Here is a 27,158-nt window from a genome sequence, read left to right as displayed (position 1 = left end):
ACCCCTATCCACTCTGTAACACGCTGAACTATTACTTTTTTGCAATGGGTTTATGACTCTGGGCTGTTTTAGTATTATTTAACTCGGCACTGGACAATTGTCTGTCTCTCCCCACTGGAATGTTGTGTCTTGTCAACACTATGTATTTCCAAAGCCATTTAAAATCCTCCACTATTTTTTGTTTGGGGGTGGATGGATGGATGGATGGAGATCTTTCGTCTACCTCAGGACGCCACGGATGAACACCTGGATTAGGGAAATTAAGGGAAATTGAGGAGTCCTAAAGGAGGGTTCTGAGGGTGACTGGCAAAGGGCTGAAAATGATGGGAAGAGCTGAGAGGAAGTCTTAGTAAGAGGGGCGGGGCCGGGGCCGGGGCCGGGGCCTCCAGGAATGGGCGGGTCCTGGGGAAGGGGGCGGGACCTCAGCCTGCGGAGCGGGGACACCAGGTAGGCGGGCCCTGGGGGCGGAGCCTGTGAGCGGGGTGTTGGGAGCGGCGCGTTGCGGCGGCGGAAGATGGCTGCGGCTGAGGCGGCGGATACTCAGCTGATGCTCGGAGTGGGGCTGATCGGTGAGGACGCAGGCGCCTTGCCCGGCAGGCCCGCACCTCCCGCGGCCCGCGGTGGGGAGGGCGCGACCGCTTCCTTGTTGGGGCTGGACGGGGGGCTGCGCGGCCCGGCCCCTTCGGCGCGGAGGCTCCACCAGCGGCCCTGGGCCCTTCCGCCCGCAGCCTTGCATGGCGCCCGCCGTGGTCGGGCGGCGAGGCGGAGGGACCCCGCCGGACCCTAGATCCTGGCAGGAGAGCTCCTCCTGGACGCCCCGGGCCGTGGACGGTGGCTGCGAGGGGTCGCTGCCCAGGCGGGACTCCGGCTGGGCCGAGATCCGCTCTCGGGTGGCACAGCGGGGAGGCTGCAGGGCCGGGGTCCCTCGGAGGGTGGGGAGCCTGGCATGACTGCCCGCCCGGCTGGCCTGGATCATGTGATCGAGCGGTTCCAGACACGGTGGCCATCTGTACCCGCCCCGGCTGCTGCGCGTGGTGCATGGATTATCTCCGTTTAACTCTAGTTCGGCTCCAGGGGGGTGTGGGTAACGTTTGGTGCCCACTTTACGGAGGAGCCGCTGGAGACCTAGGGTGTCATTTGTGCACCGACGCTCGCTAGAAAGTGCCAGCGCTAGGACTGGGACCTTTGCAGTCTAGCCCCAGGGCCCCAACCTCACTCAGCCCGTGGAGGATTCCTGGATTGTGTGATATAGCTTGTGCACGTAGCCACGAGTGACTACTTAATCACATAGGATGGGATCTCTTTGGTTTTGAGGAATTAAAGAATGAGGAAGTACGTTGAGATCTTTGGGCAGCCCAGAGTAGGTGCCTGAGTCGTGTGCGGTTGCTTCAGGGATGGGTGTTTCCAGGAACCATTCATTCGTTAAGGTTAAGCGACAGCAAGCACGGTTTGTTTCAGTGATCGTCTATCGGTTTCCTGCGTGCCATTGTTCTCTGAAAAAGTAGTATTCTATTGAGATTTTTTACAAGCCCCTTAACACTTCATTTCCTTAGGGCACAAGAACATTGCTTGGGTTGAGAAAAACTTTTCATTGTCATTTAAAATTTAAAAAAAATTTTTTTTTTCAAATACAGTTGATGTTGGGCAGATAAAATGTATTATGCTCACTTTGTTAAAGATGACGCTGCCCACGTGCCCAGGTGATACTAATGTGTGTTGGGGGCGGGCTGTGGGCAGGCAGAATCCTTGTAGCCTGGGGCTTGGTTTTGGGATTGAGCCTTTCCCACCCTTGTTGATGTGGGGTGGTACAATCCCATAATGTCTCTGATGGGTGGCTTTGTGTTAGAGACTTCCCCGTTTTGTATATTGGATTAAAGGTTTTGATTTCTACACTATAAAATGAGGGCAGAACAGGAGCTTGCTCTCTTGGTTCCTGAGATTAGCATGAGAGAGCATTAGAGAGCAGAGTAAGGCCACGTGGAGAAGGCCAGGAGAAGCAGCCAAGACGGCGGAGTGCTGAGTGAGAAGCCAGTTAATGCAGAGTTTGTGCAGGGAGAAGGAAGGAGATGGGGAACAGAGGTGAATAAGTCTGGTGAGCTAGAAACCTTTGATTCTAGGAAACTTGGATAAGTCAGTAGCTTTGTGAGCACTGACTGTGAGTGGGTTTTGGAGCCCAGTGTGTACTTTTACTTGCCTGCCGGGTGCAAGCTAGGATTAAAGAAGATGGCTCATCAGTTTTTGGCTCCGTTGTTTCTTTACCGACTGTCTGAATCCAATGAGATTTGCTTCAAAATAATGAAAGGAGAAATGCTCCGGCCCCTTATGAAGCAAGTAGGGCCAGATGGTGATCATTGCTGAAGCTGAAGCTCTCTGCTTTTTTACACACTTGTTATTTTCCATAGCAGAGGTCGGGAACCTTTTTGGCTGAGAGAGCCATGAATGCCACATATTTTAAAATGTAATTCCGTGAGAGCCATACAACGAATGGTGTACCTTACGCATTATCCAATAAAAATTTGGTGTTGTCCCGGAGGACAGCTGTGATTGGCTCCAGCCATCCGCAACCATGAACATGAGCAGTAGGAAATGAATGGATTATAATACATGAGAATGTTTTATTTATTTATTTATTTTGTATTTTTTTCTGAAGTTGGAAACGGGGAAGCAGTCAGACTCCCGCATGCGCCCGACCGGGATCCACCTGGCATGCCCACCAGGGGTCAATGCTCTGCCCATCTTGGGGCGTCGCTCTGCCACAATCAGCCATTCTAGCGCCTGAGGCAGAGGCCATGGAGCCATCCTCAGCGCCTGAGCCAACTGTGTGCCAATGGAGCCTTGGCTGTGGAAAGGGAAGAGAGAGACAGAGAGGAAAGAGAGGGGGAAGGGTGGAGAAGTAGATGGGCGCTTCTCCTGTGTGCCCTGGCCGGGAATCGAACCCAGGACTCCTGCACGCCAGGCTGATGCTCTACCACTGAGCCAACCGGCCAGGGTCAAGAATATTTTATATTTTTAACGTTATTATTTTTTTATTAAAGATTTGTCTGTTGCCTGACCTGTGGTGGCGCAGTGGATAAAGCATCAACCTAGAAATGCTGAGGTCGCTGGTTCAAAACCCTGGGCTTGCCCGGTCAAGGCACATATGGGAGTTGATGCTTCCAGCTCCTCCCCCGTTCTCTCTCTCTATCTCTATCTCCTCTCTAAAATGAATAAAAAAAAAATAAAAAAAAATTTAAAAAAAAAATTAAAAAAAATAAAAAAAAAGATTTGTCTGCGAGCCAGATGCAGCCATCAAAAGAGCCACATCTGGCTTGTGAGCCATAGGTCCCCGACCCCTGTTCCATAGTATGTGTTTTTTTTAAGTCTAGAAAATCTAGATTCTTACTGCTCTATTTGCAGTAACGTGTCTGTCAAATTCAGGCTATTTTTGCTTGGAGTTTTTATTATTAGATTGCTCTTGTTTTGTTATCGAGGTGTTTACTTTGATGATGAAACTACATATGTGACTGGGTAACCTTTATGATGATGATTATTATTAAATTTTTAAATATAGAATTTGCACAATGAGTATGTAACATGATTATCTCAGGTGGCCTAAAAGTCAAGGTCAAGGAGAGCTAGGTAATTTGAGCAGTAGAGGTAGGTGGGATTTAGGGGTCTCACATGCTCCAGGTTGCTTTGTAAAATGAGATGCTAAAAGTGATTCCACTAAGTGCTTCTGAGTAACCAATCAATTCACTTCCTTGCTGCTGTTTGACATTCTCACAGTGACCATCTTTCCACCGTAGAAAAGGACACAAATGGAGAAGTTCTGTGGGTGTGGTGTTATCCTTCCACGACAGCTCCTTTAAGGAATCTGCTGCTGAGAAAATGCTGCCTTACAGATGAAAACAAACTCCTCCATCCCTTCGTCTTTGGTCAGTACCGAAGAACATGGTTTTATATCACAACAGTTGAAGTTCCAGATTCTTCAGTATTGAAAAAGGTATGATTGCAAAAAGGTCAAAAAACCAAAAATATCTGAAGTGATATAAGATTACTTCAGTAACTCATAGCTTTAGATTTTATCATTCACAGTATGCTTTTGAAAAACGTTATATATGATTTTCATTGGGGAGGCTGTCTTTCACGTTTCACTCGCATTTGTCCCAGAAATATTTGTTGGTATGTATAATATGAACGACCCTGCCTTTGGTGATGTGAAGCCTTCAGGTTATACTCTGATAGAGTTGAGATGTGGAAGTAGTTTCAAAGTAATGGCCTGGCCTGACCAGGCGGTGACGCAGTGGATAGAGCGTCGGACTGGAATGTGGAAGACCCAGGTTCGAGACCCCGAGGTCACCAGCTTGAGCGCAGGCTCATCTGGCTTGAGCAAAAAACTCACCAGCTTGGACCCAAGGTCGCTGGCTTGAGCAAGGGGTCACTTGGTTTGCTGAAGGCTTGTGGTCAAGGCACATATGAGAAAGCAGTCAATGTACAACTAAGGTGTCGCAATGGCAACGAAAAACTGATGATTGATGCCTCTCATCTCTCTCCGTTCCTGTCTGTCTGTCCCTATCTATCCCTCTCTCTGACTCTCTCTCTGTCCCTGTAAAAAAAAAAAAAAAAAAGGCCTGATTAGGAATGTGAAGAAGTATATTTTTCATCGTTAAAAACTGTTTTAGCCTGACCAGGCGGTAGCGCAGCAGAGAGTGTCGGACGGGGATGCATAGCGTCCAGGTTCGAAACCCCGAGGTTGCTAGCTTGAGTGAGGGCTCGTCTGGTTTGAGCAAGGCTCACCAGCTTGGACCCAAGGTCGCTGGCTCGAACAAGGGGTCACTCGGTCTGCTGTACCCTCCCAGTCAAGGCACATATGAGAAAGCAATCAATGAACAACTAAGGTGCCACAACGAAGAATTGATGCTTCTCATCTCTCTCCCTTCCTGTCCTTCTGTTCCTATCTGTCCCTCTCTCTGTCTCTGTCACACACACACACAAAACTGTTTTAGAGGATATAATTATCCTTGACATAGTTTAGAAAACTTTCTTTTTTTATTCATTTGAAAATGGTGGTAAGGCTGGCTATATTAAGAATAGAAAGGATAATTAAGGAAACTCATATATTCAGTAAGTTTTTTGTTGTGTCATTTGATATGGACAGGATCAGTGTGACATGTTGAAAACCACTGTGGTCAGGCCCGTGGTGTCGCAGTGGATAAAGCGTCGACCTGGAATGCTGAGGTCGCCGGTTCAAAACCCTGGTTTGCCTGGTTGGGACACATAGGGTAGGGGAGTTGATGCTTCCTGCTCCTCCCCCCTCTTTTGCGCGCTCTCTCTCTCTCTCTCTCTCTCTCTCTCTCTCCTCTCTCTAAAAATGAATACATTTTAAAAAAATTAAAAAGCAAACAAAACCACTGTGGGTGTTTGGGCTTCCCAGTCCCAAACCACTTCCGTATTCGAAGAGGAGAACATTGGGGAGAAGTGGCTGAGCCCCTGGAATATTCCTGGTGGGGACTTGCACCTTCTCAGGGCAATTTTACAGCCAGTGAATGAAGCCTGTCCAAGATATCCGTTTAAATGTAAGGAATTACATGTAAAACAACAGGAAGGCAACAGTGCAGAAACTGTTAGAGGGTTAAGACAAAACCAATTCATAATTAGAAAATGCAAATTTGCAAAAAGATAAGTTTTCCATGTGTCATAGAATCTGTGGTTTATATTCATTAAGTTCTTGCTGTAAAGTCTTGATGTATCCTCAGATTTATTATGTTTTATACTACAGACTACCAAATTATAGCAACAACAATTTCAAATCTGGTTTTCAGATTTGAAAAGTAGCTAGATTTTGAGATTTTTCAGTTCACAATATGATTTTTAAAAATGTATTTCTTGAAGGCTTTGCTTTTATAAAGCTCTAAATTTTGTCTCATTAATGGAAACAATAAGCAATTATCAGAAATTTATATTTATAATAATAGAGGCATATGAATGAAGCTTATGTCAGTGTCCTTTAGATTATATAGTAACTACAGAGAATGGACTATTTCAGAAACTGTATAATTTTTACTGGGAGACTTTTACTGAGTTGTATTTTGGTTGTTTTCCATCTTTCAATTTCATGAATGAAAAATAGTTGCTAAATTGATAGGTTTGCTACAGCATTCCTAGCTCTGCTTTGATGAGATTAAGGGATTTTAAATAAAAAATTCACATTTTTGGTATTTGAAATCTTTTTGTTTTTGAGAAACTAAAAGTATTACTTTTTTATGTAGAAAACCCAATATATATGTGTATATAACTATATGTGTGGATATACATATAAAAGTATAAGGAAGCAATTGAGGACTTGGTTACATTTTGATCTTTTTAATGCTGGTATATCTTGTAAAAGAGGTTTGTTAGAATATAATAATAAAAATTAATTCTATTAAAGTATCTTTAAAAAGTGTACTTTTTTTGTTTCTTTTGGACAGGTGACTCATTTTTCTATTGTTCTGACCGCCAAAGATTTTAACCCAGAGAAATATGCCGCCTTCACTAGGATATTGTGTAGGTCTGTATGAAACTGTATTAAACGCTAATATACAAAAATGGAGATCTTAGTAGTTACAGAGCAGATTTCTCCACTGAGGAAGCAGCTTTCAGCCTGTCTCCCCAACTTGATCTTTCCTGGCCCTTCAAAGACTGTGTTATAAAGAGGAACTTCCTCTTCTGCTCCTCTTATTTGGGAAGAGGGTAGAGGGGAGGAGAACATACAGTTTGTACAAAGTATTGTAGTTCTTGGGTGTTTTGAGTCACTTGCCATTTGTAGTCTGCTGCTTCTTCTCATTTCCAGTCTAGAACTTTCCTAAGCAGGATGGATAAGTGAAGTGTTTTATGAAGCGGTAGGCTGCTTCATATGTGTCAAGGTCTGTCAGTGGAAGTCATTTTGGGGAAAGTTAATGAGCATTTTGAATTATGAGAAAACCCAGGAAAGCATTTCTTAGCTAGAATTCAGTGGAGCTGAAAAACGGATTAATTGATTCATTGTGATTTCAAGTAGACTCCTTCAGTTTTATCTTAGCTATTGAAAAAATTTATCGAAAAGACAGCAGTCTGTTTCTTGCCTTGGTGAGTATATCTAGTGAACTTTATGAAATCTTTCTTATGTGTTAGGAACATTGTTTTTTCTATAATGAAGGTTTGCAGGGTTTTACTTTAGTTTTTTTTTTTTTTTTTTTTTTTTTTTTTTTAATATTCACTAGGTAGACTTAAAAGTCTAGGTGTTATATATTACTCTCAGCCCTCAGACTTATACCCAATAAGAAGTTCTTCGGGGGGGGGGGGGTTGAATGACAGGAGTTTTGTTTTTCCCACTATTAGCCTGATAAATGGTTTCCTTTTTGCCATTTTTATGTGCACACAACATATGACATAATGTAAGAAGACCTTCTCATTACCTGAGGGTTTCAGTTAGGTTGTATTTTGACAAAATGAACTCTTACTGTTTTTGCAGCCAACTATGGTAAGAAAGACTTCTTGCGGTCAGAAGATCAATTGCAGGTATATGGCTTGCTGTGGAGTACAAACAGTTGTCTGCTAATATGGCGCTGACACAGAGACATGGTTATTGCTAGAGGAGACTCTGCCCAGCAGCTGTGAACTTAAAACATTGCAAACGTGTTTTGGACAAGCAGTGGCCTCCCGTTTCATTTGATAGAGTTCAGATTACCTCACTCAGCTGAACTTTCTAGGAAATATTCTGGGGTCCAGAAGGCAAGGTTGGCTTAGACCCCACCTCCTGCCCAGGAGGCAGCCCAGAGGGTTTCTTAGCTCCTGTGGTACCACGGCATTGTTTCCGCTTGTGCGCACCTGCATGCACACACTTTCTCCCCATGAGCACGTGTCTCCATGCACATGCACACAGACGCTTTTAAAGTAATTTTTTTCCAGTTACAGCTGACGTACAGTGTCATATTAGTTTCAGGTGCACATTATAGTGATTAGAGAGACATTTATTTGATAATGGTGAGGTTACCATGGACATGCTCCCTTCCATTTCTGGTAAGAGAAGCAGGCAGGCGTTCCTTCCACAGGATGCTGCTCACGGTGGCGGTGGAGGCCCGCATGGGGGCGCCATTCCCTACACGGGATCCAAGCAGGCTGCCGTGACCCCCTTCCTCTTCTGGTCTCTCCAGCTAGAGACCTGGTAGAGGGTTTCACGCATGCTTGGAGTAAGTTGTCCAGGCCAGACTGGGTGTCCACCTGAATGCCGTCCCCAGGTTGTGGTTTTCCTGTGGATGGTTTTGGGGGCTTTCTGCCCTCTGTCCAGTCTCTCATAGCCCAGGGTTGTCTTGTGGGAAGTCACATCCTTATACCTTGCTAACGTTTTTCTTCTCCATCACTGTATATTGTTTTATTTTATAATTGTAATAGTGTGATTTTTTTATTTTTATTTTTTGGTAAGCATATAGTTTTAAAAAACAATACAGGAGGGTGTACAGTGAAAACCAAGTCCCTTCCTTCCCGTTTCCCCAGCCTGCAGTTCTACCTCCCGACCCACCACCTCAAGGCCACTCCTGGGCCTGTTTTCTTTATATACAACTGGAGATATTTCCTCCATATATAAGCATGTGGATGAGTTCATGGGCTTGACTATATTTTATATATATGATAGCTTATCACAGTCACTGTTCTCTACCCTCCTCAGTTTGTGCATTGAAAAAAAAATGAAAAACACTAATGATTAACAAAATTTGGTAAGCAGTTAAAACTTTGTCATCTTAATGTACAATAAGTATCATTATCATTGCTCTATCTTAAACAGTGATTATATTTTCTTCCCAATTTTCTAGCCCTTCAGCTGCATAAAGACCTAAATAGACCCAATCCTGCTTCCCAAGCAAAATTTAGATTCTGTTACTCATAGGAAGAGATTTCCAGGGGAGGGATTGATTTCACAGACGAGCTATAAATGGGGCCAGTTTCCTGTCAGCATTTTCGGAGAGTTTTAACATGATGAATGTATCTAGTGTGCATTTATCACCAGAAGCTGAAAGGAGTTGGTTTCTTAATGATCTAAATATAGTTAGATCTGGGAACTCTGACAATAAATAGAGGTTCTCCAACTAATTACTGCTTTCTCTGTGAACAATGCATGAACCGCCTTTCTTGTCAAAGGAAATTCCAGCAATAAAACAGAGTTGTTATGACTAAGAACACCAGCTGTGAATGGAAGACATAAAAAGAGAATAATGGGGCCTGGGAAAGCCCACAGTTCATTCTCCTGCCCGAAGGGACTAGAGCAGGCTTTCCCACATATAAAGAGGGAGCCAACTTTAAAGAATTGTTAAAGGCCTCTCAAGTGGTTTTGTTTGTTGTTTGTTTGTTTGTTTCTTTTTTTCAAATTAAATTTTAGAATTAATTATGTCATGAAAGATTCAGGCTTTCAGAAGTGTATTAGCAAGTTGGCTTCGATTATTTAAAGTGCCCATGCCTAGCCTAGGTGCATTTCTCCGTGTGGTTCATGCGAAGTAAAAGCCCGATTGCCTTTGGCCCTTTCTTACAGAATGTACGTGAAACACGGGAGCCCAGTTAAAATGATGGAGAGTTACATTGCAGTGCTCACCAAGGGGATATGCCAGAGTGAAGAAAATGGCTCTTTCCTTAGCAAGGACTTTGATGCCCGAAAGGCATACCTTGCAGGCTCCATCAAAGGTAAAAATAAATGAAGAAAGAGGTGGGAAGGAGGAAGGAAAGGAGAAAAGAAAGGAAGAATGAAAAGAAGAAACAGGCCCTGGCCGGTTGGCTCAGTGGTAGAGTGTCGGCCTGGCGTGCAGGAGTCCCAGGTTCGATTCCCGGCCAGGGCACACAGGAGAAGCACCCATCTGCTTCTCCACCCCTCCCCCTCTCCTTCCTCTCTGTCTCTCTCTTCCCCTCCGGCAGCCGAGGCTCCATTGGAGCAAAGATGGCCCGGGCGCTGGAGATGGCTCCTTGGCCTCTGCCCCAGGCGCTAGAATGGCTCTGGTCGCAACAGAGCGACGCCCCGGAGGGGCAGAGCATAGCCCCCTGGTGGGCAGAGCATAGCCCCCTGGTGGGCATGCCGGTTGGATCCCGGTCGGGCACATGCGGGAGTCTGACTGTCTCTCTCCGTTTCCAGCTTCAGAAAAATACAAAAAAAAAAAAAAAAAAAGAAGAAACAGAAACCCATCCCAGGCCCTGGCCAGTTGGCTTGGTGGTAGAGCATCAGCCTGGCGTGCGGAAGTCCCGGGTTCGATTCCTGGCCAGGGCACACAGGAGAGGCGCCCATCTGCTTCTCGACCCCTCCCCCTCTCCTTCCCCTCTGTCTCTCTCTTCCCCTCCCGCAGCGAGGCTCCATTGGAGCAAAAGATGGCCCGGGCACTGGGGATGGCTCCTTGGCCTCTGCCCCAGGCGTTAGAGTGGCTCTGGTTGCAACAGAGCTACGCCCCGATGGGCAGAGCATCGCCCCCTGGTGGGTGTGCCGGGTGGATCCCAGTCAGGTGCATGCGGGAGTTGTCTGCCTCCCGTTTCCAGCTTTAGGGAAAAAAAAGAAAGCCATCCCAGATGATTTCATCCCGACAATAACAAAATCCCCAAGCCAAGGACAATCAGTAGACTGTTTTTCTGTATTTCACATATATCGTCTACATAATACTTAATTCCTCCCCAGGAGAGCACTTCAAGTTCTCCATTTCCTTGTCTGAGTAGAATTCTGTCATGGGAAAGCAGACTTTTTAGTGTTCCTTTTCAAAAGAGTGGGACTTAACAGAGAAACGTTCTTTCACCAGTGGCCTCCACTTCACCGCTCCAGGCCTCTGCTGACCTCCATGGTTCTCTTTCCTTAGATCTCAGCAGTTCCCTGCTCCAGCTGGAGCACCCAGACCCCTGACCCAGGCTCCCAGTCCAGGTCCCTGCCCTTTTCTCCTACCTGGAAAATCCAAAATGGCAGAGTCAGCCCAGGGCGAAGGCACAGACGTCGGGTTCCTTAAGAAAGGGAGGAGGGGAACTCCAGGGTCAGTGCTGGCCTTTGCTCTCTCCTCCCACAGCACCTGTCTTCACTGTTGATGCTGCTGTTCTGTATGGTGTCTAAGCATCCCCGTGGAGGTGTTAGGCGTGGTCACACTACTATCTCAAAAAGACTTAAGTAAAGACATGTGGGCCTGACCTGTGCTGGTGCAGTGGATAAAGCGTCGACCTGGAAATGCTGAGGTCGCCGGTTCAAAGCCCTGGACTTGCCTGGTCAAGGCACATATGGGAGTTGATGCTTCCAGCTCCTCCCCCCTGTCTCTCTCTCTCTCTCTCTCTCTCTCTCTCCCCCTCTCTCTCTCCTCTCTAAAATGAATAAATAAAAAAAAATTAAAAAAAAAAAAAAGACGTGGGTACGTGGGAGGGAGTGATCAGTGAACATTTTTTAAAGCTTAAGGAGGCCTTGGCCAGTGACTCAGTGGATAGAGCGTTGGCCCAGCATGTGGATGTCCTGGGTTCATTTCCTGGTCAGGACACATAGAAGAAGCGACCATCTGCTTCTGTCCCCTTTTTTTTCCCTCTTCGCGCCCCCTCCCAGGCAATGAGGATAGCTCAGTTGGTCCGAGCTTTGGCCTCAGGTGCTAAAAATATAATAACTCAGTACTCAGGAGGATTCTGCTTTACTATCTCCCCTCCTCTCACTTTAAAAAGCAAACAAAAACTTAGGGAGTTTTTATGACACAGAAAGGTGCTGGTTTCTTTCATACCATTTACTCTGCTTTCTTGTGAGTCTGGCTTTAATCTGCGCATCCAGCATGGGGCCCTTGGGAGGCTGGTGTAGGCAGCTGTGACACCCATTCCGAGGAGCAGATATATGAATAGATATGCCATCCACCAGATAAGATGCTTCCGTACTAACAGCATTTACCTAAATTTATTGTTTGTGTTGAAAATAATTTTGCATTCATATGATAGGAATTCTTTCCAATAAAGACATTCTTTCCTAATATATTTAATGCAGTAACCTAATTTCTTTTGTTTTAAGACATTGTATCGCAGTTTGGAATGGAAACTGTTATCTTACACACAGCACTGATGCTAAAGAAGAGAATTGTCGTCTATCATCCCAAGATAGAAGCCGTCCAGGAGTTCACCAGGTATCCTAATCATTACAAAGCGTGACCTTGGTTGGCAGCCAGTTTGGGGCACTTGGGGTTACTGTGTGCTCTGTTCTGTTGCACATGTGGTAAAAATAGAATATGTTAGGCTGGGTGAAGTACCATTTTGGTCAAATGGTTCAGTTTAGATTTAGCAATTCAAGGTCACTGAATTTGAACAAATTCTTTAACTTTACAAATATGAGTATGTTAGAGCAGGGAATTTGCAAACTTTCTTGCCAGAGAAGAAACATTTTAGGCTCACAGGCCATATGGTCTCTGTCCCATCTACACAGTTGTCTTGGGTAGCAGCATAAAAGCAGCTGGAGGCAGTTCCTATGTAAAGGAATGAGCAGGGCTGTGTGCCAATAAAACTTTATGTGTAAAGACAGGCAGCAGCTCATGGGTCAGTTTCCTGGTGTCTGCTTAGTTAAGTTTTTCCATCTGTTCAGTTTTACCACAGACTTCTCTTATTTCTTTTTTACTCTTATTTTTATAATAAATATAGTAGGGTGTTTGTTTTTTTTCTTTGCCTAATCTAACTTGTTTTTAGATACTTTTTTAAAACTAGGGAGGACTAGCACTTACGCTGTTTACTGTATGACAGACATTATATAAGATACATTAAATTATTAAGTTTACTCATGATGAGAAACTTGCAAGTATTATTGCCCTGTATTATTGATGAGAAAACTGAGGCTCTGAGAGGCTGAGTGGTCAGATAATGGAAAGATGAAAGTCTTGGTAGTCAGAAAGACTTGGACTAAAATCCTGGGAAGGCAATCATTTGCTCTGTGACCACATAAAGGGTACTAATGTTTCTAAGCCTCAGTTTCTGTCTGTAAAATGAAGATAATACCTACCTGAGAAGCTTATTTTTAAGACTGAAAATAATTTGTGTAGAGTAATTATTGTTATGATCACAATTGCCGCAGATCTTGGGGGAAAGGGCCAGAATGTTTTCCCAGCACATCTTGCAGTAGCCATTTTACTGGGAGGTTTTTGTTTCGTTTTGTTGGGGATTTTTTGTTTGTTTGTTTTTTTAATTTTTTTGTATTTTTCTGAGGTTGGAAATGGGAAAGCAGTCAGACAGACTCCCGCATGCGCCCGACTGGGATCCACCCAGCATGCCCACCAGGGGGCGATGCTCTGCCCATCTGAGGAGTCACTCTGTTACAACCAGAGCCATTCTAGCGCCTGAGGCAGAGGCCATAGAGCCATCCTCGGTGCCCGGGCCATCTTTGCTCCAATGTAGCCTTGGCTGCGGGAGGGGAAGAGAGAGACAGAGAGGAAGGAGGGGGGAGGGGTGGAGAAGCAGATGGGCGCTTCTCCTGTGTGCCCTGGCCGGGAATAGAACCCGGGACTCCTGCACGCCAGGCCGACGCTCTACCACTAAGTCAACCGGCCAGGGCTCGTTTTGTTTTTTAAGGCAGTGGTCCCCAACCTTTTTTGGGCCACGGACCGGTTCAATGTCAGAAAATATTTTCACGGACCGGCCTTTAGGGTGAGACGGATAAATATATTGTGACCGAGACAAGCGTCAAGAGTGAGTCTTAGACGGATGTAACAGAGGGAATCTGGTCATTTTTTAAAAATAAAACATCGTTCAGACTTATATATAAATAAAATGGAAATAATGTAAGTTATTTATTCTTTCTCTGCAGACCGGTACCAAATGGCCCACTGACCGGTACCGGTCCCCGGCCCGGGGGTTGTGGACCACTGTTTTAAGGAACCCTATTTTGTATACATCAAACACAAAGTGGTTTGCAAGTGTGACTGGAATTAAATATGAAATGAGAGACTTGGAAAAATCTTCTTGCTCCCAGAGCCCTGTTTGGATTGTCACCTCGGACCCCTCTCCGTGGTAGTTTGCAGAGTAGGGGGTTTGGAGGAAAACGTTAGAAGCGTCTCTCTTTGCCACTGTGGAGATCTTCCGAAACTTCACTTAGAGCTTTTTATAACTCACCTGACACCAAAAGCAGAGTTCATACCATTGCATTACTTTCATTTGAAGCCTGGAGAGGCTGGCCCATTGAGGACTGGTTCTCCCTGCTGCCCATGGTAGCCAGTGTCCTCCCGGCAGAGGGCAGAGGGCAGAGGGCAGGCCAGCCACCAGTCGGGGTCTCACTTTGATTCCCCAGGACTCTGCCTGCCCTGGTGTGGCATCGACAGGACTGGACCATACTTCACTCCTACGTGCACCTCGATGCCGATGAGCTGGAAGCCCTCCAGATGTGCCCAGGTAGACCACGGGGCCAGGGCAGCGATTCTGCTGGGACTAGGGTCGTTGTGTGGTTCTTTGCTTTTGGGGTTTGGGGGGTTTTGTGTGATTTTGTGTGTGTGGGTGCATTCCTAAGGAGAATACTGATCAGTTATTATTTCTTTGGTAAATGGAACCAATATTTACCCCTTTTAAAACCTTTAATAAGGAAAGAATTAGGTAAAATACATGTAGCACAAAATTTATCATCTTAATCATTTCTAAGTGTGTAGTCAGTGACAGTAGTAAGTACATTCACATTGTTATGTGGCTATCACCAAAATACAACCTGTTTTTGACTTGTAAAGTTCTAATCTTAAAAGTTTCCTCAGTGATTTGATTTAGTTTATAAATTTTTAAAAAATTTTATTTTTGTTTTGTTTTTCTTTTCTTTTTCTTTATTTTTTTTGTTTAGACTATCATTTGAACCTTGTCATATTTTTTCTCAAAGAAAAAAATTATTTTTAAATAGTTATTATACTTGTATAGTAAGTTTTAATAATAAGATTCTAGGAATAAGTAAATATGGTATTACCTATCTCTACAGTAATCCTAACTTTGTGGTGTCATAGTTTCTTATTTTTGCTCCTTTAGATTTAATGTTAAAATACCCTTTATCCGTTTCTGGTCTTAACAGGCCATAAAGTTGAAGGTGATAGGGGCTTTTTCTGTTGGCTTTTAAATTATGAAATGTTTATTATCTATAAAATAATATGTGAGCCTGGCCTGTGGTGGCGCAGTGGATAAAGCGTCGACCTGGAAATGCTGAGGTCGCCGGTTCGAAACCCTGGGCTTGCCTGGTCAGGGCACATATGGGAGTTGATGCTTCCAGCTCCTCCCCCCTTCTCTCTCTCCTCTCTCTCTCTCTCTCTCTCTCTGTCTCTCTCTCTCCTCTCTAAAATAAATAAATAAAATAAAAATTAAAAAAAAAAAGGCCTCAGGAAGGGAGTCAATTTAAAAAAAAGCTAGAGGAGCGCTGATGACTCAGCAGAGATGGGAAGGAGAGCGTCGTCAGTCCTTTGCAGCCCCGTGTCGCTCCCCCACGTGCTCTTGCTCTCCCTCGGCCACTTACTCTAACATCCCTAAACAACATACTGTTTGATTTCCCTCAACTAACTTTTTATAGGTGGACTCATGATGGACGGTCTGTGGCCTATATTTTTTGTTGTTTTTCTGCTTAACATTTAATATTTTTGTGGGATTCACCCACGGTGTAGTCCCATTCACTTTCACTGCTGTATAGGATTCCATTAAGTCATATGCCATCGTAGACTCAATTGGACTTTTTCTCTTTATTCACTTTAAAAGCAGAGCTGCTGTGAGCACTCTTACCAGTCTCTTGGGGCACTTAGGCAAAGGTTATACTTTACCCTCCCACTAGTGGTGTGGGAGAGGTCCCATTATTTCATGTCCTTAATAACATTTGGTTATTGTCAAACTTTTTTTTATTATTACGGTATTAATGATTTTTTAGAGAGCGAGAGACATTGATTTGTGGTTTCACTTATTGATGCATTCATTGGTTGATTCTTTTATATGCCCTGACCATGGATCAAACCCGTAACTTTGGTGTATTAGGACGATGCTCTAACCAACTAAACTCCTGGCCAGAGTTAATTTTACTTTTTACATTTTGTTAAAAACCCAAAGGTAGCCTGACCAGGTGGTGGCTCAGTGGATGGAGCATCGGACTGGGATGCAGAGGACCCAGGTTCAAGACCCCCGAGGTCACCAGCTTTAGTGCGGGCTCATCTGGTTTGAGCAAAATTCCACCAGCTTGAGCCCAAGGTCGCTGGCTCCAGCAAGGGGTTACTCGGTCTGCTGTAGCCCCATGGTCAAGATGCATATGAGAAAGCAATCAATGAACAACTAAGGTGTTGCAATGCGCAATGAAAAACTAATGATTGATGCTTCTCATCTCTCCGTTCCTGTCTGTCTGTCCCTGTCTATCCCTCTCTCTGACTCACTCTCTGTCTGTAAAAAAAACAAAAAAAAAAAACCCCAAAGGTAGAAAGATAATTCTCCTATATTTTCTTATAAAAAATTTTTTTTTCTTGTAAAAATTTTAAAAGTTTTTTTCTTCCTCATTTAAGTCTTCCTATACCAGGAATTACATTTTGGTAGTGTGTGAGTTTAGGAGCTGATTTCATTTTTTTCCCATTTAAATAGCCACTTGGCCCAGGAACACTTTTTATTTTTTTTATTTTTTTTAATTTTATTTATTTATTTTTATTTTTTCCCCATTTTTCCGAAGCTGGAAACAGGGAGGCAGTCAGACAGACTCCCGCATGCGCCCGACTGGGATCCACCCGGCATGCCCACCAGGGGGCAATGTTCTGCCCCTCTGGGTGGTCGCTCTGTTGCATCCAGAGCCATTCTAGCGCCTGAGGCAGAGGCCACAGAGACATCCCCAGCGCCCGGGCCATCTTTGCTCCAATGGAGCCTCGGCTGCAGGAGGGGAAGAGAGAGACAGAGAGAAAGGAGAGGGGGAGGGGTGGAGAAGCAGATGGGTGCTTCTCCTGTGTGCCCTGGCCGGGAATCAAACCTGGGACTCCTGCACACCAGGCCGACGCTCTACCGCTGAGCCAACCGGCCAGGTCCAGGAACACTTTTTAAATACATAGTGTTCTCCAGTAATCAGCAGTTACATTTCTCTCTGATACCACATTTTCTCAAATGTGATGGAGTCTGTGTCTGGGTGCTCTGGTGAGTTTTTGGTTTTGTTGCTGTTGTGTTTTTTAAATGTCCTCACCTGGTAAAGTAAAGCTTTAGCAATGATACATTGGCCCTTAACAGTTTTTTGGTTTTTTTTTATTTTTATTTTATTGCTCTGAAATCCGGAAAGTCTGAATTGTTCCCTTAACGCCAACTCCAAAGGTCTGCTAATTCTGAAGTCTTCCTGATTCCTTTAGCACGTATGGTATCAGCTCTAAAATCGGTGAGACAGGGCGCTGTTTCCACTTGTCTTCCAAGAAACCGAGTGTTTGGCCATGATTTATTGGAGAGAAGGACCCTGAAGAGGGAACATGGCTCAAGAGCATCCTGGCTACCTTCTGCCTCGTCTGTCCTTTCTGCCCCCAAAGCAATGACGGAACAGGAAATGCTCTCCTTTGGGGCCCTTCCTCGCCCCTGAAGTCTGGCTTGGGAATGTGTGGAGTTGTGTGAGTTTCTCCAGGCAGTCGACAATCGTGTAGCCTTAGTCGATGCCTGAATAAGTAAAGCAGTGAGAAAAAGCAGCTGGTGATCATTGAGACTCAATTCTCTTTTCATGTGTTCGCAGTAGGATTGTTCACACTCCGGTAACGTTGGTCACCTTTGTAATGCAGGTTACATCGCTGGATTTGTAGACTTGGAGGTGAGCAATAGATCAGACCTCTATGACGTATTTGTGAACCTGGCAGACAGTGAGATTACCATTGCTCCGCTGGCGAAAGGTTAGTTCTCTGTTCTTCTCCTCTGTTGCTGACACAAGATGGAAGTCAGGCAGTTGTGGCTTTTAGGCTGGTTGTCTAAAACCAGTGTTGGAGGGCCTGATAACCGGCTGTGCTAAAGCTGCGGGATTTATTCTTAGACTTGGCCGTGTTAGTAATGCACTGTGGATGCTTATCCTGCACAGTGTATGTTAATACGATAGTCTGTTCATCTGTTTCTCCACTTTCTACTTAAACAAGGTGTGTTAGTTATTTATTACTGCATAACAAATCACTTCTAAACTTAGTGATTCAAAACAACAAATATTTATTATCTCACTGTTTTGGTGGGTTAGGAATTCAGGACTGACTTAACCGGGAAGTTCTGACTCAAGGTCTCTCATGAGGTTTCAGGCAACACAGTGCCAGCATTGAAGGGATCTGGAGGCTCAGCTGGGGCTCGGGGCTCCACTGCCCACTCACAGGGCTGTTGGCAGGAGCCCTCACTACATCGGCCTCGTCATAGGCAGCGTGAGTGTCCTCGTGACCTGACAGCTGGTTCCCCAAGAGTGAATGACCTGAGAGACTGAGGAGACCACAGTGCCCTTTATGACCTGCTCTCAGGAGCCATTCACTGTCACTCCTCCACATTATAGTTGTTAGAAGCAAGTTGTTAACCCAGTCCCCATTTCAGGGAGAAGAACTAGGCTCCATCTCTTGAAGTAAGCCGTATTAAAGAGTGCGTAGACTTTGACAAGCACACAAGGGTTGACTGTGACTCCTGTGCGGGAGATCTTTGAAGGCAGTCTCAGTAAGCCCAGGAAATGGGAGCGGTCTTGGAGCTAAGGATCGAGAAAGGGTGTCCCATCTCTGGAAACCTGGCATTGTCCTGAATCACAGCTACCTAAAAGTGTGGAGACTGGGTTACCTGTGTGTACGCCCAGGGCACTTCTGAGCTACTGGTTACCGATGGGATTCCTGGGTTCTCATTGCTCTTTCTACTGGAAGTTGAAATGACTGAATGCTGCCTAATGATGGGTTTTTATTAGATAGATTCTTACAAAATCTATCATTGTCTGAGATTTTATCTAGTAACTCCAAATGAATAGTACCAAAACTAGTTTTCTTTTATTCGTTTTAAAATTACAAACATAATGCGTGTTCATGACAAAAAATTCAAATATAAAATCATCATTACGAGATGATGAAGCAAAAGTGATAGCAAACTAGCTGTGCCTGGGCCCTGGAAATTGCTTGAAAGGGTGGCCATCTCCTTGCTGCCATCTGTCTCTCTAAGTCTTAGAAGGGTGCGTCCCAGTCAGCACCATTCACATCTGTCCCTTGGAGTGACAAACAGAAATTTCCGTTAAACTCCTTAATGTAGAAAGTGGCAGTGTATATAACGAATGCAACTTTGGTTGTTTCCTTCTCATTTCTAAGGGCTTTGACCCACTGAGTGTTCAGGAAGTATTTTCGCAACATTCCCGCCAGAAAAAGATGAACTTGAATTCTAAACTGTAAAGATCTGGACAGGGAAGTCAGGCTCTTGGCTTAAACTCACATTATTTGTAATCAGAAGCAAAATAAAAATTCTTATCAGGTAGTTGTAAAGGAGAGGTTTGGTTTGGTGTTGGAGTGTTTTTTAATTTTTCTGAAGCTGGAAACAGGGAGAGACAGTCAGACTCCCGCATGTGCCCGACCGCGATCCACCAGGCATGCCCACCAGGGGGCGACACTCTGCCCACCAGGGGGCGATGCTCTGTTGCGACCAGAGCCACTCTAGCGCCTGGGGCAGAGGCCAAGGAGCCATCCCCAGCGCCCGGGCCATCTTTGCTCCAATGGAACCTCTACTGTGGGAGGGGAAGAGAGAGAGAGAGAGAGGAAGGAGAGGGGGAGGGGTGGAGAAGTAGATGGGCGCTTCTCCTGTGTGCCCTGGCCGGGAATCGAACCCGGGACTTCTGCACACCAGGCTGATGCTCTACCACTGAGCCAACTGGCCAGGGCCTTGGAGTGTTTTTTATTTTGGACACGAAGTATGTAAATGATGATCATGCCTTCCTGACCTCCGAGCATAGTGGTCGGGAACCTATGGCTCGCGAGCCAGATGTGGCTCTTTTGATGGCTGCATCTGGCTCGCAGACAAATCTTTAATAAAAAAATAATAACATTAAAAATATAAAACATTCTCATGTATTACAATACATTCATTTCCTACCACTCGTGTTCATGGTTGCAGGAGGCTGGAGCCAATCACAGCTGTCCTCCGGGACAACACCAAATATTTATTGGGTAATGCATAATGTACACAGGTCGTTGTATGGCTCTCACGGAATTACATGTTAAAATATGTGGCGTTCATGGCTCTCTAGCCAAAAAGGTTCCCGACCCCTGGCCTAGCACGTCATATTTGTGATTAGCAGTAAGGTGGAAATGGGGAGGGTTGTCGGTTGCTTTTTGACAATCCCCTCTGTATCATCTTTCAGGTTTTCAGATAAATGACATGATTATTTTTTATTATGTAAACTTCTAAATTTTATACAACACATTCTTAATCTCACCAGAGGCCATGGCAATGGGCAAACTGCACAAAGAAATTGGTCAGCTGATTGTTCAGTCTGCAGAAGATCCAGAGAAATCCGACAGCCAAGTTATACAGGTAACTCCCTAACTTGCTTTGCGTGGCCCTGTGCGCAGAGCTGCTTGTTATCAACTGTGCACATGCAGAGGAAGTGACAGCGAGAGGCCAGCAGGCAGGTGCCCCTGCGGGTTTGCAGGTGCCCCCGCTGGAAGGGAGCAGGCAGGGGCTGCCATGGCTGATCAGTTGTCAGGCTCTGAGGACAAGGTATCTGTGGGGTGGGGGGTTGGAGGGCGGATGCCGAAGCCCAGCATTTATGGTGAGAAGTGTGACCTCTAGGTGGTCTGGAACGCTGTGCTGGACTGGCCCGTGCGTCCTCTCCTCCCAGTAGAATTTTCATGGAGGAACAAAACGGAAGGTTGCTGCTGAGCACGGGAACTAGACAGCATGCTTTCTAGCCCTGCTTTCGTCTCCAGGACCTTGGTAATACAGACCCCTGGCAAGCTTAGCGCTCTGATGTCACCCCCTGCAGGGTCAGCTCCTCTGTGTGCCTGAGCTGACAGTGTCCATGTGGACCCTCCCCTCTCCCCTTGCCAGTGTGGGGTGGCAGGTGGTTGTTTGTTTGTTTTTAAAGACTTTATTTATTCATTTTAGAGAGGAGAGAGAGAGAGAGAAGGGAGGAGCAGGAAGCATCAACTCCCATATGTGCCTTGACCAGGCAAGCCCAGGGTTTTGAACCGGCGACCTCAGCATTCCAGGTCGATGCTTTATCCACTGCGCCACCACAGGTCAGGCGGCAGATGGATTTTATTTACACTTCTCCGCGTGGCGGTAGAGCTTGCCCAGCCTCTGCCCCGTCTGCTGCCAGTTTGCGTTGTGCCTGTTTCCTGAAACTTGCTCCTTACCTGCAGAGGACACTTCCGGCCTTGCTTCATCCGGACCCATGTCATACTCTGGGGACCGGGGGCCGGGAAGGGTTGTCTCCCCCTGTGCTTCCTGGGGGGCACCTCTGATGTGAATGCCCTAGTCTCCTGTTTGCACTGAGCTCTTTTCCTCACTGACCCGTTTATTTACTTAAACGGTGTTTCCTGAGCACTGACCATGTGTTGGACTTTGCACAGGGCCGTGTGGTGTACAGTACAGTGGGGAGCAGAGTCCCTGCCCTTGTGGCTTGTGAAGTAGGTGAACAGAAAATACGACAAGATCGTTATGAGCCTTGATAAATGAACGCTGTGACAGAAACAAGGGCTGAGGTAGAAGATATCAGACAAGGGATCAGACAGCTCTCTGAGACATGTGAGGTAGACGGTGCTGACGGCTGAGAGGGACCACAGGTGTTGACGGGGACCCATCTGCAGCACTGTCCTCTGTTCAGTGCTGCTGGCCTAGCCAGCTGTGGCCAGGAGTAGGTAGGCGGGTTTGTCCTGAGGACCTGAACACTGAGACTCTCTTCTCCTACCAGGTGGGTCATTGTTGCCCGTCCATCCCTCTGCCAACATTACAATAAAGACACTGACTCGCTACAGTGTTGGTGAAATATGTAAATTTGAGTTCTGAGTTACAGTGGTTTTCTTTTTTTTTTTTTTTTATTTTATTTATTTATTTATTTATTTTTTCATTTTTCTGAAGCTGGAAACGGGGAGAGACAGTCAGACAGACTCCCGCATGCGCCCGACCGGGATCCACCCGGCACGCCCACCAGGGGCGGTGCTCTGCCCCCCAGGGGGCGATGCTCTGCCCATCCTGGGCGTCGCCATATTGCGACCAGAGCCACTCTAGCGCCTGAGGCAAAGGCCACAGAGCCATGCCCAGCGCCTTGGCCATCTTTGCTCCAATGGAGCCTTGGCTGCGGGAGGGGAAGAGAGAGACAGAGAGGAAAGCGCGGCGGAGGGGTGGAGAAGCAAATGGGCGCTTCTCCTATGTGCCCTGGCCGGGAATCGAACCCGGGTCCTCCGCACGCTAGGCCGACGCTCTACCGCTGAGCCAACCGGCCAGGGCTACAGTGGTTTTCACGGACTAAAAATGATACAAGATGACTCAGTATAAGGTATAATGAATGTGCCCAGCATGTTGTAGAGGTTCAAAAATATTCAAATGGATAGTGATGTCAACAAACCAAAAAAAGACATGACTCTGATGTGAGCTCTGTTTAGTCCTCAGCCCCCCAGAGGAACGTCAGTCAGTGAAGAGGAATAAAGCCCATGCGGCTGGGGCTGGGTTCCTTATCCCCGGCGGGAGAGAACTTAGGGAAGAGATCTGTTCTGGAAATAATAGCAGGGCTCTTCAAAAAGTTAGCCAGAGAATTACCGTATATCCAGCGATTCTGCTTCAGGATGTTTATCAAGAAGAATTAAAAACGGACTCAGGCCTGACCTGTGGTCGCGCAGTGGATAAAGCGTTGACCTGGAAATGCTGAGGTCGCCGGTTCGAAACCCTGGGCTTGCCTGGTCAAGGCACATATGGGAGTTGATGCTTCCAGCTCCTCCTCTCTGTCTCTCTCTGTCTCTCTCTCTCTCCTCTCTAAAATGAATAAATAAAAATAAAAATTAAAAAAAAAAAAACAAAAAAAAAACCGGACTCAAGATGTTTGTACACCCATGTTCACAGCACTATTAACAATAGCCAAAAAGTGAAAACAGCCCAAATGTGGATCAGTGGATGAATGGATGAACAAAATGTCGTGTATACATACAGTGAAATATTATTCAGCCTTAAAAGGAATGAAGTTCTAAGATGTGATGCAACATGGATGGTTCCACTTACATGAGGCCCCTAGAACAGACACGTTCAGAGAGGCAGAGAGCAGCTGGTGGCTACCAGGCCCGGGGAGGGAAATGGGAGTGGTGTTCAGCGGGTGCAGGATTTCGGTTTGAGAGGAGGAAAAGGCCTGGAGACAGACAGACGTGATCGTCACCCAGCACCGTACATGTACTTAATGCCACCAAATTGTATGCTTAAAAATGGCAAGAAGTAAAGAATCTGGGACATTGATTTTCCTTTTTAAAAAAATTTTTAAATTTATTTTAGAGAAAGGCGGTGGGGGCGAGAGAGAAACGTTGATTTTATTCTCCTTTATACATTCATTGGTTGACTCTTGTGTGTTTGACCAGTGATTGAGCCCACAACCTTGGTGTATCAGGACGATGCTCTAAACCCTGCCACTGCTGGACCTCTGTTCTTGAGTTCTGGCTAAGAAATAATTTACAGCCAGACTCAAACTATAAGAGAAAGTTTATTTAGAAAATTACAGAAGCAAAAGAAGGGCCCTTGGAGCTTAGGAGAGAGAAAGGTGAAGGTGCCGTGCTAGGGGGGAGGCGGGGCCTGGGCGGGAGAGAAAGGCGCAGGTGCGCTTCCCCAGAGGGCGGGTGCGCATTTTCATTCTAATAACTTATAATAAACTTTAAAAAACAGCCGGAAGAATTCTATTAAAATGCAACAACTACTCAAATGTTTTGATCATAACAGACTGCATGTTTTCCTGTTCTTCCTAAAGGATATTTCTCTTAAAACAAAAGAAATCTTCACCAACCTGGCACCGTTTTCAGAAGTTTCAGGTGACGGAGGAAAGCTGGTTCTCAATTTTGAGGCTCTAAAGCAAAGACGATTGCCGCCAGCAACAGAAAACTTCCTTTACCAGCTAGCTGCAGCCGAACAGATGCTGAAAGTCTGACCTGTTGGAATGGCATCACCAGTGATGGATACTAAGCTCTTTGACCATGATTACCCATTAACTATGTACAGTACTGAAAATAACAAAGAAAATGTTATATTTTAATGATTTATTTGAAAGTATTGAGATTGGACCTGAAAAGCACTGAAATGTCTGAAAACACTTCTGGTTTTTCTCTTATCTGGTTAGTTTCATGCCTATCGATGTTGGACAAAGTGCTGTAATTCCATAATAAGTTATAAAATGGCCTGATGTCCTGGAGTAACTCTGTTGAGTTCTCGTGTCCATCAGCAAGTCCGAAAGCCTTCATTTTATAAGTTCCAGTTCGTCTCACTGTGTAGCCACAAATCAATGGTTTCTTTTCAGAAAGCTACCTGAAATTTTGCTTTGTATTCTTCTAGGAAGAACTTTAATTCCCTGTGAGGAACTCTACTTTCTGAGCCGAACTACTAAGTTTTCTGCAGAACCGTCTAGAACAGTGGTTTTCAACCGCTGGTTGGCTAGAGATTTCGTGCCAGTCGGTGAAAGAGTTCACCACCCTGATGTTACATGAAGATTATAGACCCAGTGATCTTAGTTGAATTCGCTTACGCTCAGGGTGATTTCTGCCTTAGCAGTCCCCGAAATAAGTATATTTTCACCAGTCCCCAAGAATTAAAAGGTTGAAAACCATTGGTCTAGAGAAGATCATTCAAAAGACCCTGCAGTTGCACTTTCTTGTAAAAGAAAAAAATTTTTTCTTGCCCTTTGACCATTTTGCCTATATTATGAGGGTTTTGCATAGATTTTGTACTTGAGACAATTTTAATAATCCGTATTTATACTGCCTCAGAGGTAAGCATTTGGCAAACATAAGCCATCAGTACTCTTCAATTAACCTTGTTGCTAGCAATATTATTTTGAAAAAGATGCCAGTCCTTATATGGCAGAGGAAAATAAGCAGCTGTTTTGAATATAAATGCCTGCATAATTGAACTAGCAACTTGACATAACCGGTAAGGGAGTGAGAGAATTCACTGCCTACAAGGGCCAAAACCAGATAATGTCTTCAAATAATTCCAGTAAAAGTAACTTGGCCACTTATGAAGTTACTGTTCTGTTCAGTTGTGTACTCTTCTCATAATTGGAAACCTAAAATTGCAAAGTAAGCATGGAGATCTAAGTTATGAACTTGTTATTTAATTATATGCATTCATATTAACTATGAAAGGTTAGTTTACACGCAGTACTGGTGTCCTTAGGGATCTTACCTAGAAAAATGTTTTCAAAAGAAGTCTTTATGGGATCTTTCATTTATTATTGGTGTTAGACATCTGTTCAGTAAAAATTTTAAATAGTCCTTTCCCTCCGCCCTTGGGCCTGAAATAAGATTTTGTTTACTAAGGCAAACAATTTAAAATTAAATCTGCACTTTATGAAAATGAATACTAACATCTTTTTCTCCCTCATTTTTGTATTACTATATTAGCTAATGATCAAAGTTGTTAAAATTGCAAATGTATGATGCAGAAATAAAATGGAAATATTTTGATACTCAACAAAAGTTTTAGATAGAGGAAAAATTATGCCCTTTCTCTAATTCTTCCCACTCCAAAAAACACAAACCCTTTTTGTCAAACGCAGATGTGCTGAGGAGTTATTAAAAGCCCTGTTTGACGGTGAAGGGGTCCAGGCCCCTTTGCTCCACACCTGGCTCAGTCCCGTAGCTCCCTGCCGCCACCCTTCCACTCCCAGAGCGGACTAACTTCAGTGTCTTCATGGGAAAGATGCCCTCCCATTTCCACTGTTGTGGGTGAGCCTTCACCTGGACTTAGCACATTTTGTTCTTCTGTTTAGTGCAAACCTGAGGCTATGCTGAGCCATCCAGTAGAACAGATTTGCTCATTTTGTCCCTTTTACCAAATTTGGAGATGACCATCCTTTTGGCCCAGGGAAAACTGAAAGCCAGATATTCTTTGATGGTTTGGGGCCGAGTGTGCTGGAAACATTCCTCGAGGATGCAAATGTTTGGGTACCTACGCTGTGCAGTCACTGTTGTATCCTGGGGCTTCTTGATGCAGTGACATTTCCCGCTCTCAAGGGACAGTCTACAGGGGCACAGGATGTGCAAACAGGCCATTAGGCTATGGTGTGGCAAGTGCTATGGGAGTACAGGATGGGTACCTTATTTAGCACTGAATCCTAGAAGGCTTCCTGGAGGGAGTGATGTCCAAGTCAGACCTGAAGCCTAAGCAGGAGTTTTGGTCCAGAGCAGAGGAAACAGGTATGAAGGCCCAGAGCAGAGAGCACAGCCCTTTTGAGGCACTGGATGTTGCTCCAGAGTGAGGAAAGGGAGCAGCAAGAGATGCGAGGCAAAGGGAGCAGCCTCCTTGTCTGCATGGCAAGGGATTTCAACTCGATCTGAAGCGGAGAAGCCACTGATGGCTTTTAAGCAGCTGTGGTTTAGAACTGCCGCTGGAGCAATCCCAGAGGGAGCCAAACAGGAATAAGATGAGCAGTACCAGCAGGGGGTGCTGTTGGACCAAGCTGGCCAGTGTGAAATGAGTTCTCAAGGTGACTTGGGCTCAGTCTATTAAATGGGAATGGGGTGGGGGAGTAAGAGTGACGCCAGTGATCCTGTCTGACACAACTGGGCAGTCTCAAGTGGACATCCAGATGCTGAGTGCAGGGATGTGGGCCTCTTGTCAGGGGCCTGCGAGCCCAAAGCCTGGCTGAGCAGCCAGCTGGCAGGCAGCACAGCTTGGGTGGGGCATGTCTCAGCAGAGTGGAAGGCGGGGTGGAAAGTCAGGGTAGATAATCTTTGAAAAAGTTTGTCTACAAACTACAGGGTGGGGGTTGAGGGGAGTTGCTTTTTTAACGAGGCAGGTGACTCAAGCAGTTAAAAGTACTGCTGGGAGGGCCCTGGCCAGTTGGCTCAGTGGTAGAGCATCAGCCTGGTATGTGGTGGTCCCGGGTTTAATCCTTGGCCAGGGCACACAGGAGAAGCGCCCATCTGCTTCTCCACCCTTCGCCCTCTCCTTTCTCTTCCCCTCCCACAGTCAAGGCTCCATTGGAGCAAAGTTGGCCCTGGGCACTGAGGATGGCTCCATGGCCTCTGCCTCAGGCACTAGAATGGCTCTGGCCACAGCGGGGCAACACCCCA

The 27,158-nt window shown here is 45.5% G+C and overlaps 1 protein-coding gene across 2 annotated transcripts; it reads left to right on the top strand.

Moving 5' to 3' along the window:
* Window positions 1-473: 473 nt before the first annotated feature.
* Window positions 474-25,559, top strand: DENND10 (DENN domain containing 10). Of its 2 annotated transcripts, XM_066355297.1 has the most exons (9): window positions 474-569; window positions 3,786-3,982; window positions 6,450-6,529; window positions 9,524-9,672; window positions 11,987-12,098; window positions 14,243-14,343; window positions 17,688-17,795; window positions 20,333-20,427; window positions 23,840-25,559. In XM_066355297.1, exons 1-9 carry the CDS (start codon window positions 515-517, stop codon window positions 24,014-24,016), a joined length of 1,074 nt encoding a protein of 357 aa, XP_066211394.1. In that variant the 5' UTR covers window positions 474-514; the 3' UTR covers window positions 24,017-25,559. The 2 variants fall into 2 exon arrangements, with proteins under 2 accessions (XP_066211394.1, XP_066211395.1); XM_066355298.1 differs by lacking the exon at window positions 6,450-6,529 and having other exon boundaries at window positions 485-569; window positions 3,766-3,982.
* Window positions 25,560-27,158: the final 1,599 nt, after the last annotated feature.

This window comes from Saccopteryx leptura, chromosome 13, assembly GCF_036850995.1.
Source record: "Saccopteryx leptura isolate mSacLep1 chromosome 13, mSacLep1_pri_phased_curated, whole genome shotgun sequence".
NCBI lineage: Eukaryota > Metazoa > Chordata > Mammalia > Chiroptera > Emballonuridae > Saccopteryx > Saccopteryx leptura.
The sequence above is the reverse complement of the archived record's forward strand: the minus strand, read 5'-3'. Positions and strand labels throughout refer to the sequence as shown.